Genomic DNA, 14,729 nt, shown 5'->3' on the forward strand with positions numbered 1-14,729 from the left:
CTACAAACCTTCCCCAACGCACCTTAACCGATATGGGTCGGAAAAATAAGAAACCCAGGGCGGACAAAGACATACCTAGCCAGGACATCGGTGAGATGCTCCGCAGTACACAAGGCCGCATGGGACAAGATGGTGTCCCTCGAGGAGGGATCTACATACTCTTCCGACGATTTTTTTCGCTGAGCCAGAGGAGGGTGCTGCCCTCAGATTACACACGGGTTCCAGGCCACGTAAGCTGGAAGACAGGGAGCCGGTCACCACCGCTCAGCTCAAAGCAATGCTAGCGGAGCTCCGCACCAATATAGCAGGAGATATGGCCCACTTTAAAAAAAAAAACATGGAGGGCACAACAACGAAAATTGCCCAGCTGGAGGTGGCACACAGCACCCACGACTCTAGGCTATCCACGGTGGAGAAGAGGGTCGCATAACTAGAGCAGCTCCACCTCAACACCACAAGCAGGCTTGATGCCATGGAGGATATGCGGAGACGGTATAACAAAGTTTAGGGGTGTACCTGAGGCACTGGGGATATCGGACTTACCTCATTTCCTGCAGCGATTTCTAGCAGCGTATATGCCACACAAACGGGCAAAGGCAATAAACCTCGACTGTGTGTTCCGCATACGAAAACCTGTGGGCACACCGCCATCCGCAACACCGGATCTCATTGTCAGATTCCAATCAATGCAGGACAAGGCCCTACTCCTCTCAGCAGTAAGAGGGAAGACTCTGATATCGTTTGAAGGAGCCACACTGCAGATATTTACGGATCTCACCAGGAACACGCTGGCCTGGTGCCGCTCTCTGCGCGTACGTCTGCAGCGCATGCGAGCGAACGACATCCCTTATCGTTGGGGGGGGGGCTCCCAAGAACACCTCGGTTCCAGGTACAGGGGAACTCTAAGACCAACTGAGCAAGCTGGGACTCCTCAACCCGAGCGCAACTAATATTTCAGGACTAGCTCGCATAGACCCGGCTAAGATCCTGGAATTCACACCCCGTTCGGCTCAAGTCCCATCAGCATCCAGAGACTTAACTTGACTCCCAAGGCCGTGACCGATTGGCAGGAAGACACCCTAGCCGCGACAGCCTCCCATCATACCGGGACTTATATAGTAACACCACCGAACTGTACCTATTATCTACTGATGTTTTCCTTTGATTGTTCGGTTCTTTGCTTCCTTATTTCTCAAATGTGTTTAATTTTTACTTTTTGTTAGCTTTTATTTTTATTTCCGTTCTTTCCTCTTTTCTGACCTGGTAAATCACAGTTGTGCCAAACTCCGTTGTACAACAGTCACATACCAGGGGTAACTCTTACACCACCACGTTACAGCATGCAGATAGCTTGGAGACCTGACCAGAAAGTTCCCTCATGCTTTGCTCATCGCCATAGGCGACCTACCCCTCCAACCCCTTCCAGTTAGACCCTACCGGGCTCACGGTCCACTTCTCTTTATACTACTACACATGGGAGGCGTTGCTCCCGTAAGTGGTGGACACTCGCCAAGACTTCATAACTGTCACTAGCCCACTATAAGGGGTAACACTATATATGATCTCTTAGAAGTTCACCTTCCTTTATATATTAACCCTCATCCCACACTTCCACGCATGTCACAAACTTACCTCTCAGTCTTTACCATTGTCAATTAAGCTTAATATTGCCAACGATACTATGTTTATCCCTTTTTATCTCTCCTTTGTGACCTGTGGCTTATACTTTCTTGAACAAGTAATGTGTGGCATGAGAAAAATAAAGAATTAAAAAAAATCAATGGCTTTAAACAGGGGCAAACAGATTTGAGGAAGGGCTGATGGTCTGGTGTTTAAGCCTGCCAGAGCTCTAATTTAAAATCCAGTTGGTTCAACTAGAAGTAGTAGCCCTTGTGGCTAGCAGTTTGCTGTTAGATATTTCTAAATTAAGAAAATGATGCAAACTTTATTTGGCTTTCCTGTTAAAGTCAAAATGTATTCCTTGCCATGTGCCTGCTTTTCAAAATGTTGATTACATAAACAATCCTTTAAGGAGTTAGGTTTCTGAAACTTCTTTTCAGATGTTAAGCAGCTTTTGTCACCTTTCTTGAAACCGGAAGCAACTTGTAAGCATTTTTGTTAACAATCTTTACATAAACCTAGTCTAACTCCTCTCTGTGTGGTGCACAATTCTTGACTTCATCTTCAGTATGTTGAAAGGATTCCTGAATGGATGGCAGTAAGCCTCTAAGATGTAAAGTATGTTCCCTTGTTTATAACACTCATGTTGGCTATTGAAACTGCCAATAAATTGAATAAACAAGCTTCAGAATACCAAAGACTTGTGTTTTTTGTTTTTGTTTTTTAATGTAGATTTGTTTCCTATAAACATCCATATGTAAAGTCTGTTGTGTGCCAACTGCACTTTTTATATACACAGGTACCTGGCAAATGACATGGAGGAAGATGAAGAAGACTACAAGTACGAGATTTTTCCCTGGGCTTTGGGTAGCTCATGGCGTGAGCTGTTCCCAAAGTTTCTGAGACTGCGGGACAACTTCTGGGCTAGAATGAACTATCGAGCAGTTGTGAGTCGGAGGTGCTGTATTGAGGTGTGTAGCATTAACTGATCACTCTTACAAGGCCTAGCTCTAGGGTAGACTACCTTTTTAATACCTACCACCCACTTATGTATCTTTCCTTTTTTTAAAAAACATTTTCTTATCACCTATGGTACTTTTTATTTCTACTGTATGCATGTTTATACATAATTTTAAATGTAATGAACTTCCGCATCTCAATTGATGCAGCGCCTACTAGCGCAGGAACTGCTAAACTTGAAGGAAAAAAGTTAAATGTGAAAGTTTATAGAAACTGCCTTTAGCTGATCCTTTTAGCAAACAAAGCATTCACACATGCGTGTTGGGTGTTTTCTTTATGGCTGCAGGGAGGACTGCGCATGTGGTTGAGTGGAGAACCAAGGGTCGCAGATAAAACCCACTTTAATCACCCACTAGTGGTCAGTAGGGACCAGGTTGATTACCACTGGGTCTAGCTTAATAGTAGGCTGCAAAAAGTAACTGAAAATTCTTGGTGTATAATTCAAAAATACACTAAGCACAAACAACTTTAGCTTAATGGAGCAGTTTTGGTGTATAGATCATATCTGCAGTCTCATTGCTCAGTTCTGTAATTCAAGAGTTGAGTCATTTTGATTCAGCTGTAGTCTCGCCTCCCTACACGTGACTTGTCTCTTTACAGTAAGTGCTTAGCAAGGCTGAACATCTAATGTTTGAAACTAAACAGAATGTGCAACAAAGGTAGTGTAAATGGCCTATCTCATGCTCTGTTAATGGCTTGCGAGACTGGTTTGCCTATGGTGATGGCTATATAGAATTTTTTTTTTTTTTTTTTGGAGGGGCACATATATTCGAAAACCCTAAGAACTTGCCATTACTTGATACTAGTTCCAGTGCTTGCCTTAGTGTTCAGGATTCTCATAGAACAATGGATAATCTCCATTTAAAAACTTAAGACTGGTGACCTTATTAAGACTTGGGTATTTAAAACAATGTTTTTTGCATTGTGTGTTCATGAAACTGGTTACTGGCTATATATTAACCACCCACTGGTTGAGACTGATGGCATTGCCAACATAAGCGGTTTAGCATGTGGTTGCCTCGCTATCACAGTACATCCTATATAGATTAGCTCTCACCAGCATCAGTCTGAATCATTCTGCATGTTTGGAGTTTTGGGCAGTATGAGATGTTTTGATCTCCTCTAGACAGGGTGGAAAGACACCTCCCTGATATCTGGCTCTAGAGGTGCTCCACGACAACTGAAAAGGGCCTCTCTGACCTGACTTGTCTGGATGAAGTACAGATCAGTGATGAAATACAGTATAAACTAAAGGCTGCATTGACAAATGCCTTCCACCATAATCAATTTACTGAGGTGGAGTGGTTATGGTGCTTGGAGACATTTAACTTGAAATATCTTGCAAATCCTTTTAACACTAAACAACCTTGCAGGTGATGTCAAAAGATCCATCTCACTGGGCATGGCTCCGGGAGCGTCCTATTCACCACAGTGGAGCCATTCGTGGCTATCTCAGGAACGAGGACTTGTTCCCCCGTGGTCCTGGCTTCACACCCACCAGCTGCAGTCTATGCCAGGGAGCCAGCCCATGCAATTCTGATGAAGCTGCTGCCCCCAGCCCATCACCAGAGCAAAACTCCTTTTCATTAACAAATGAAGAGTGGTCACAGCATTTCATCCTTCCACCAGAACTGCAGGATCTTCAGGCATCATATGATATTCACAGTAAGTATTACATATAATCTCCATTAAAGATGGGGTATCTACACTCCTGATTGAAATGGTTTCAATTGTGTATTGGCCTTTGTACAGCACTATAGAATTTGCTGGCACTATATAAATACAATTATTCAGATATGGGTGCTACTATCTGACAGACTACAATATACGTAATCTGTGCAGTGACTCTTCCTTGAGTGTTCCTTATCCTTGTAAAATTTATACTAAGGAGCACTGTTGCTACTATGGCTTTTTCTTTTTTTTTTTTTTTTAAATCTTGAATATTTAAAGCAAATTTTGAGGTTTCCAGATTCTTGTCTCTACAAGTTAACAGTATCTTTGTATTATGGTGTAGTATAAAGTCATCCTGAGGCAGAATATTCACAAGATCACATGAATGGCACACTGTGAAATTGAGCCATATTGCACACCCCCTGCTCAAAAGGCCCTGCTCCAACTAAACAGCCCATGGTGTGAAATAAAAAAAAAAAAAATAACAATCCTACTGGTGTCTTAACCCCTTAAGGACACATGACATGTGTGACATGTCATGATTCTCTTTTATTCCAGAAGTTTGGTCTTAAAGCCACTAATCTTGTCTGTATAACTATAGTATAATCTGAGAAGTACAACTTTATCTTTAAAAATGGAAACCTTTCTTAAAAGGCAATACAAATCTACAAAGAATGCATTCCTTTAAGTTGTAGTTTTTTTTTCAGTAAGCAGGTATAATAGAAGGAAAAACATGGTTCTGCAATACTAAAGGGTCATGTACAAAGCTGTTAAACTTTTGTTGTACACTTTCACTGTATATTATATGAAACTATGCAAATATTGGAGATATAGCTTGTAAAAGTTATCATTTTTAGTACTCCAGGAACCACTGGTTGGATCGGAACCTGGAGGAACAGCTCTCGATTGGCAACTCTAGCAGGAAGAGAACCACTGGTCCTTTGCCTGTCTGACGCATTGAGTGGACAAGTTATCTCAGGGCTGCCATGAAGTGTGACTGGGATAAAGGGAAAGCTTTCTCTGCATAAAGCACTTTCAAGTCTACTTAAATTGTTTCTGTAAATAAGATGTCAATATATTTGCACACAGTGGTCTGGTTACAAAGATCACCAGGTATGCACACACTGCCATTATAAATGTAGTTATTTAAATCCAGCTCACAATTTCATATCAAATTGTAAACATGTAAACTAAACGGCTGTTTAAACCTGTGGTTTAAACGAAAAACTGGTATGAATGAAATCTGTAAATGTAAGCTTGGAAAAGTAAAAATCACTACAATATGGCTCTTGAGTGTTCTAGATCCTCTTTTTTTTTTTTTTTATTTAAAAATTTTTTATGGCCATGGTTTTTGCGGTCTTATTTTGAACAGCTTCTATACAATGACTGCAAAGACACTCTTTCAGCATAATTTGCCTATTTTCAATTGCTCTAAATTGTGCAGCCTAAATGTTGAATGTGTGTCTTCTGACGTAGGAATAACATACAAAGAAATTTTGAAATAACAGCACAGCTGTAGTCAATTCTTGATTTGCAAACCATAACTCATGCACTATTCTGGATTTTCTAAAAGAAGTTACTACTGATGGGTTGCAAAACTATCCGGTGACAACAGGTAAAGGGCTGAGGAGTGAATCCACAAACCATTAGTCAAAATCCCCCTTGTAAAATAGAATTCTAAAGGGGTAAACTAAGGAAGGTACTCACGCAATCCAGAACTTGAACTGTGCATACAATGTCTCTTGTACCAGTCCATGAAGCCTTTTGAATGTGGCATTTAAAGGAACACTCTAGGCCCCATAACTTCATGTTAATGGTGCAAGCCATTAATCTGGTTAAAACGCAAGTTTGAACTAATATTTTAACCTCACATTTGTCCAGATGGTGCCCATCCTCCAAGTAAGTCTAATCTGATTCCAGCTTCAATATGCAGTAGGTGGTGCTGATAGGCTGACACTCATCTGATCACTGGTGCCTACAGTGGCACTGAAGACACTGACCTGGAGGGTGGGCACCCTGCTTGGGCACAAAGTTTTGGAATGTGCTGCCTCATACATCGAAAACTGGAGTACTCCGTGTTATGCTAGTGCTTCACAAACAAACACGAAAACCATTGAAGATGTGAATACAAGCAGCTAAACACATGTGGATCCATTACCCTCAACCAGTACAATTAAAATAAAGTGTATAGAAGTGAAAAACCTTGTATAACAAAGTGGAGCGCTAAAACTATATTGTGTATATGGGGAAATTAGCGTTCCCTGTTTATGTTGATACATATGACTTTCAAACGTCCAGGCCTAAAGAGAAAATCTCAAGATATGAGATTCATACATAACCTTAAAGGGTAAGCTAATTGCCCCATATACAAAATTACATTACAGGAACACTATAGGGTCAGGAACCAGGGTGTTCCTCACCATATAGTGTTAAAACCACGATTTAGGTGTCTTACCATGGCATAGTCCCTTTAAAGGAACTAAAACTTGCTTTATTTCCAGTGCGGTGCTGGCCCCGATCCATCTCCTTGGTGACATCAGAATTGCAGATTAATTATTTTGTGCCAATCCAATGATTTCCCATAGAGAAATCATTGAACTGGCTAAAATCAGCAAGGAGGCAAGATGGGGGCAGGGCCAAACACTGTTTTGGTCCATCAGCACCTCCTAGAAATGCATTGAATCAATGCATCTGAGGAAAATCCAGTCTCCGTGCAGTGTGGAGACTCTGAACAGCAGAATTGCCCACTGTACTGCACATGCAGAGAGGTGTGACTAAGGCTGTATAAACAGTGATTTAACGCCTAAATGGCAGACACTAGGCTACTGACTTGCCTCACGAGTACAATGAGGTTTTGATGTAGTGGACCATTTGAGAGAGGTAGGTTAGTCTGGTATGCCTAATGCAACACACAGGGATGAGGGAGTCTGACTTGTAAATGGAGATGCTCAAAACTGGATATAGGCAGAGATTTCACCAAAACTCTGTCTAAAAACGTAAAATAATGTCAACACTGTGAGACCAGTGTGATGAATCCAGGAGCTGGTCTATTAAAAAGGCTTAGGTTAAATTTTTGGCATATATTTCAAAAGATCTAGGATGGATGACAACGCTTGTATATATGGTGTGTATACCTTTAAATCTGCTATAGACAGAATCAATCTGATACACGCCAAATGTTATACTTTATAAAGAAAAGAGATTAACCATTTCATGTGTAGGAAAACAGTATGAGGAACTGTTTCCTAGATTATACTGAGATTAAGTGTAAAAATTAGTGTATAATAACACAATAGTGTGTGGTGTATACGCCTTTAAATCCGTAGAGACAGAGTAAGTGGAGTATATACCAAATAGTTTACTTTGTAATCCAAAGATATAGATCTTATAAGGTAGAGATACAGTACAAATAACTGTATTCTATAATGTAGTGCAATCAATAGAATCCAATATATTAAAATAGAATCCAATATTTAATATATTGGATTCTATTGATTGCACTACATTATAGAATAGTTATTTGTACTGTATCTCTACCTTATAAGATCTATATCTTTGGATTACAAAGTAAACTATTTGGTATATACTCCACTTACTGTCTCTTCGGATTTAAAGGCGTATACACCACACACTATTGTGTTATTATACACTAATTTTTACACTTAATCTCAGTATAATCTAGGAAACCGTTCCTCATACTGTTTTCCTACACATGAAATGGTTAATATCTTTTCTTTATAAAGTATAACATTTGGCGTGTATCAGATCGCTTCTGTCTATAGCAGATTTAAAGGTATACACACTATATATACAAGCGTTGTCATCCATCCTTTTGAAATATTTGCCCAAAATTTAACCTAAGCCTTTTTAATTGACCAGCTCCTGGATTCATCACACTGATCTCACGGTGTTAACTACATTATTTTACATTTGAGAGAGGTGTCTATTAGACTGCCTTAAATGGTTTGGGAATAAGGCTGGAGTTCTAGACTTGCCTAATTTACTAAAATATGTTTATATTTTGTCTGGATGCAGGGAGAGATCGAGAATACTCTGGGCCTCCAGGCAAAATTAGGTCTTGAACCTCCTTGATCAATGTACTTGTGGCGAAACCAACCTCGCCACTGGGCATTGGAGAAGTCTGTTTGCCCACCTGCTGACTATGGCCCCTGGGGGATTTGGGCATATTGTATTTTATTATGCTGCTGCTGGCCCTTTAAGAACCATCTGGGGACATACTGTGGAGTTACTGGTTGACCACCATTTCATGTATCAGAGGCACATGGTGAGAACAATGGATGGCGGCCATTTTAACTCACAGACACTGTTTGGACTTTTCTACACTGTACCATCTCGCCGGTATTTGGTGCACAAAGACATTGTGCAGTAGTTTTAAACTATACAACAGGGGACACATTATACAGTAATTATTTTTCATATATGTGCAAACAGAAACAAAGTACACTAAAGATCTATAAAACGTATAGCTGGAAGTAATCCCAGGTGTACTTCACAACCACCTATAGAAATATACAACCAAACAAAAAAGTGGAAAACACCCAGAATACGTTAAATATGTATAGAAGACAACCTGAATTCAGGTGCAATATCCGTGGATATGGTAAACTAACGTAAAATCAGGCTCTTCACCCTCTCAGGGGTAGTGTGATGAATATGAGCTTGTATGTCTTCCAGTAAGATATATGAAAATAAAGGAAATCGAATATGGTGAAGTTTGTTATAAAATTACAAAATCACATTTATTGGTTGCACTTACACATAGAAGAATTAAAAGAAGCATGTCTCCATATAAACATGGAACTCCTGGCTGATGTTGTCAAACATCCACAATGGAAATCCAGGGGTAGTAGTATAGAGGCAGCCAAATCCAAATAATAAATGCAAATAAAATCAAAGTACACAAGGTATGAATCCAACGCGTTTCGTCCGATTTTTGTTTGATTATTTTTCATATAGCCTTTTCATATAATCTGCATTAAACTGTATCTTTCAAACTACTGAACGGATTTTTATGGGGTTATTGCATGTTTTGGGGTCCCTGTGATATGTTTTATAAAACTGGAGTTCTCTGCCTGTGATAATTATATTACTCATTGTGTTCAGTAATCATATCACAGGCAGAGGGGAGGATTTTGTGTGTGTGTGTATTGTACAGATTGATTGGTTGTATTTCAAAACCCTGTGGGCAGTACTATGTTTGTGGATTGTGAATAAAAGAGGCTGTATGTGCCAGTACAGTCAGTTCTGCTTGACCTCAAAACGAAGTGTCGTCTCGTTATTGGGGGAATTGGATTGTATGCTGATTGCCAGGAGTGTAAGCTGATTGTATGCTTTTCCTGTTCAGCTGTTTACAGCATTCATGTGCTTGAGCATTTGTATGCTTCTCTGGTTTGGTGGTTGTGGTGTCTGCTGCAGTGCTTGGAGTCCTCAGGAAGCGCTAGGAGCATCCTTCAACGGAGGTACCTAGTCGTGGTGCCCGTCGATCCGTTACAGTACTCTTAGTCTATCTTTAAACTATCCCTGCTTTAAATTTGACACAAATGACTAGTGAATACATTCCCAAATATCACTGACTCTCTTGGTTTACCAGATATCCTATATGTAGTTATCTTCCCTAGAGATTCTATAAGAAATGGGATTTGGCAGCCATAACACAGTGCCTTGGCGCCCAAACATTGTAAGAAGTTAAACCATTTTAGAACAGTTTGACTTCTTTCTGGAGTCTTCCAGGTACCACTCTTGACCTTATTTTTGCAATCGTCTTTTTATTGAACATTTTCTTAATTAGGGTACAGAAAAAGAAAAGGGGAGGGGGACTGGTCCGCATGCGGTTTGTTACATTAAGTTTTCGTACACTTTCCCCAGAACATGGGGTTACAATTTTAAATGTGCATTTTGTTCAGTACATCCTAAGTGGATTAGGTGGAGTAGGTACCACATCTCTGACAAAGGTGCCACCCACATCTCTGATCTCGATCTCTTAGTTTGTGGGTTTTGGCGTTGCCGCCCTGTCAATGGTGTGGCTCAGTTCAACTCTTCCTTCAGTACTGGTGTAGGTTCTTGTGCGGATTGTCCTAACTATTAACATACAATTCCTAGTCTACATAACTATATACACATATTAATATACATACTAGTGCCAATTGAGCCCTTAGTGTCTGTCTTTCTTGTCTGTTTGCTGCCCACTCTACAGTGCCTTATGTCTGTCCTGTAGTTGTTATCTATAATTCGACCGAATCACCACCTCCACTCCTCTCTTGTTCCTACACTGTCTGCTTTTACATATTTGCATTTATCCTGCTCCTTCATTTGCCTCCTTCTGTGTATTATCCCACCATTCTTTGGCTTTTAGTACGTGCTGGGATGCCCCATATATTGCATTGAGTTTCGTTTCATATATCAGGTTGGTGGAAATTTGTGTTAGTAGGTCATCTAGGTCAGGTCGAGTGGTTTGTTTCCATGCCCTAGCTATCAGCGTGTTCGCTGCTATGAGAATGTGGAACAATAGTGCCGCTTGCGGCTTTCTGTAGGATTCTAGTGTCATGAACAGTAATCCACACTCAGGTTGCAATGATATGTCAGAGCAGAGGGATTTTCTGATTATCCCCTCAACCTCTTGCCAGTATGGTTTTATTTTGTTGCATGTCCACCATGTGTGAAGCATTGTGCCCCTTTCTAGTCCGCATCTCCAGCACACACCTGAAGCTTGCGGGTATATCGCAGCTAACTTGGCTGGCACCATGTACCACCTATATTGTAGTTTTCTCATAAGCTCTAGGTGTGTTGTGCATCTTGATCTTCCCTTATGTGCTGTGAATGCTTTCAGCCATTGTGCGTCAGTGAACTGTGTTTGTAAGTCGGCATGCCATTGTTCTTTGAACTTGTCCGCTTTGTTCGTCATGGGGTGGACGAGTAGTAATGCGTACGTGAATGATATCGTCTTGTCTGGTATGTTTCCTGATTCACATATTTCGTGTACACACTTCAGGGGTGTCGGGGTGTTAACATTCGTGTTTTTCGCTAGCAATGATTTAATTTGGAGGTAGGAGAATATTGTGTTGCTAGGTAGTTGATATTTGCGACTTAAAACAGGGTATTGTTCTAGATTGCCCTCATGATAAAGATGTTTTATTAAAGTGCACCCTGCTCGTATCCATGGGCGGAGATCTAGTGTGGGGTTTGCTACGTGTAGGCTGAGTAGTGGGGTGGACATACCCCATTGTGTGTTTTGGCCTAGCATGTCCATCGAGGAAACCCACGTTTTTAATAGAAGTGAGGTAGTTGGGAGCATTTTGTCGGGGTTGGGTCTCAGTACGTGGGGTGTCCAGAACATATATTTTAAGTTGCCCTGCCCTATTTCTGTAGCTTCCAATTCTGCCCATTGAGGTTTATCTTTGCTTGTGTGTAGTAGGAGGCAAGTTGACATGAGTGTTGCCCTGTAATACATTTTCACATCTGGCATGCTTAATCCTCCTTTGCTTAAGGGTCTGCTCAGTATTGTCGAGGCTACTCGAATCTTTTTATGTGCCCACACAAAGTGCGTGAACGTGCGTTGTAATTTGTTTAGGTATGTGTTGGGAAGGAAGATTTGTAGCGTCCTTATCAGGTATAGAAACTTGGGTAGTAGTACCATCTTTAGGGCTGTCAGTCTGCCCACCCACGACAAGTATTTGGTTTCCCATGATTTTAACGTGTCGCCTGTCTCTTTCAGTAACTTGCCATAGTTCAATTCTAGGAGTTTGCCTGGATGTTTTGGGATGCGTAACCCTAAGAATGTTAGGTAATCGACTCTCCAGTCGAATTGGAATGTTTCTTTTAAAGTGGTTACCATGGCTTGTGACATCCCTATTCCCATGGCCTGCGTTTTAGTAACGTTAAGTCTATAATACGATTGGTCCCCAAACTCCCTAATTTCCCCTAGGAGGTTCGGCAGGGAGACACTCTTGACCTTATTTAAGCAGCCAAGAGAGCTGGAGAACACTGCTTAAGAGCTTCCATTGGCTCTCCAGAGCTAACCTGCACGTCAGCAGATCAGGATTTGGTCAGACAATGTCAATCCAGCTCTCTGAATGCAGTGTGTAGTCAAGGAGCAGAACCCACGTAAGAAGGTGAACCATTCTAAACTGGTTTGACTAGTTACATTGGGAGGCAACCAAGGCACTTCAGGCACCATAATAATTTCAGCACACTGTACTGGTTACAGGGATTGGAATTTTCATTTAACGATTGCTAAGATAATGGTTTACAAATTGTCCCTGTTTGGCATTAAAGAAGGGGAAAAAACTAAGTTGCATAAAAAAAAGGAAATGAATAACAAAGAGAAATAAAATTGAAAATCCTGCCAAGTGACAGTGCTGCTTTAACCAGAATCTTGATTTATACAGCAACAAAAGGTAGTGGGAAGTCAGCTGGTGGAAGCTGTAAGGTAACTGATATCTGTACAACTTAAAATACATCAGGCTCTCAAAGTTAGTTCCATGTATTCAGCACAAGAAGTCTTATCTTTATCTGGCAGTTTTTTTAGGCTGATGATGCAAATCACAAAAGTGAAAGGTCATTGAAGAGGCATTCATTACAAGGCATTTAAAGCATTACTCTTGAACCATGACCACTTCAGTGATTTGCAGTGGTCATTGTGCCTGGAGACTGTATGAAACACTGTGCATAGGGAGTTTAACCACTTTGCTGCCAGAGTTATACCTCCACCTCTGGCAGCGTCATTTGGAGTTAGCCAGCCCAGATCAAGAGTTCTGGGCTGACATTACGTCTATGCAAATGTTATGTACAATATGCCATCAATTGCATTAGAGCAATCAGCTGCCACTTTCATCCAATTAATGAGAGGCACAAACACCTGGAGAGGAGCCCAGTGGGGACTTATTATGGGGGTACTGAACCTCTATACTGGCATCATAGCCACAACAGTGGGTTGTAGTGTTTATGACGCTTGGACTTACCATTTAAGAAGATGTACAAAGCTAATAAAGAGGCAATGGCAAACAAGTATATTAAATATTCTAACGGTGGGTGTTGCAAGGGGGGAAGAAATCAGAAAGACTCATGAATATGAAGTTCAAGGAACCCTCCAAGCACCATAAGCACTACAACTCTTTGACTAACCTGGCACCCGCACCATTTTGAGCTGGAAGCCTTTCTGAGTCAAGCCCTGTAGTGGAGGCAGAGAGCAGCGCCTTGCAGACCCCAGGTAAGTAGTCAAACCGTTAAAAAAAAAAGTTTGACTACTGGTGAGAGCACCTGTGCAGTAAGATGAGGTGGTTATGGTGCTTTGAGTATTCATTTAAAAAAAGAGATTGTAGAGGCAGTAAAAGGGAGAGAAAGAAGATAAAGAAATTAAGGGAAACGGACAAAATGTAGGTTCTAATTCCACAGGAATGTCTCGAACCACTAAGTCATATTTTGTCAAATAAGGGTCATGGTCTGTTAAGAAGAGCAGATTAAAGCAGCACTGTCACGCAGAACTTACCTTTTCCCAATCACTTCCTTATCTCTTCCTCTTTCAGAATATTTTCTTCTTTTCTTTCTTTCTGATTTAGTTGTCTTTAAAACAGTCGACAGTTGGCCATTTGTGTTTGGATGAAATTCAGTAATATTTTTGGTTTGGAATTTCATTTGGAAAATTGAATTCTGATCTCTGTCGCAACTGCATCTTGCAGCCGTTTTGTAAATAGCCCTCTAAATCCCACACATATTTAGGTGCTATCTACTAAAAAGCTGAAAAGCTAAAATTGGTCTTTCAGTCAAATTTACTAATACTATGTAAAAATGAGTAAATAAGCATGGTTAAACGTCCCCTCCTGCCCCTACTCGATTTGCTGCAAATAGGGAATGTCTACAAAACAGTGAGCAGCCAGTGGCTGCTCACTGCTCTAATAAAAAATGCCACACAATCCAATAAAGGCCAGATCCCTCTTTATTTGACTCAGAGCTGACTCAGACCACTCAAATGTTTAAGATTTACCTGTCAAATTGCTCGTTGTAGCTTTATTAGTCTTTGCCCACCCTGCAAAGCTCTGTCTGAGCTGACCCCTAGCCGGGTGGAGATGCACTATTTCCCATCCTTGTTAATTATTTAAATAAGTACCTCACCATAGGGGCATTAAAAGGACCAGTGCTAGATCCAGCACTGTATTTAGTGCGAGGTTGACCAGGCATTTGCCTTGGGCGGCACTTTCAGGGGGGCAGCAAATAAAGCCGCCTCCCAAACACCCCAGCAGATGCCTGGTCAGCCTCTTGTCCTGGGGTCCCAAGAGCTGGTCAGCTGGCCATCTTGGGCCCACCAAGGCTGGCATCTGTTCTGTTTGTGGGCTGCTGGCGAGGGAGCACTCTCCCCTGAGCTCTTCCTGTTCAGCTCCCTCACATGCCCCGCAGTGATGCCG

The 14,729-nt window shown here is 41.2% G+C and overlaps 1 protein-coding gene across 2 annotated transcripts in view; it reads left to right on the top strand.

Moving 5' to 3' along the window:
* The window catches only part of SPDYC (speedy/RINGO cell cycle regulator family member C), a 31,787-nt gene extending 26,270 nt beyond the window's left edge, over positions 1–5,517 (top strand). The window contains exons 5-7 of one of the 2 annotated variants that reach the window (XM_063437449.1): positions 2,420–2,591; positions 4,014–4,305; positions 5,156–5,517. In XM_063437449.1, coding sequence (XP_063293519.1) covers positions 2,420–2,591; positions 4,014–4,305; positions 5,156–5,301 — 610 coding nt within the window. In that variant the 3' untranslated portion in view covers positions 5,302–5,517. The remainder of the gene's footprint in view (positions 1–2,419; positions 2,592–4,013; positions 4,306–5,155) is intronic. The other variant, XM_063437450.1, reaches the window with a different exon arrangement.
* The last annotated feature ends 9,212 nt before the right edge of the window (positions 5,518–14,729 follow it).

This window comes from Pelobates fuscus, chromosome 12 (genome assembly GCF_036172605.1).
Source record: "Pelobates fuscus isolate aPelFus1 chromosome 12, aPelFus1.pri, whole genome shotgun sequence".
Taxonomy (NCBI): Eukaryota; Metazoa; Chordata; class Amphibia; order Anura; family Pelobatidae; genus Pelobates; species Pelobates fuscus.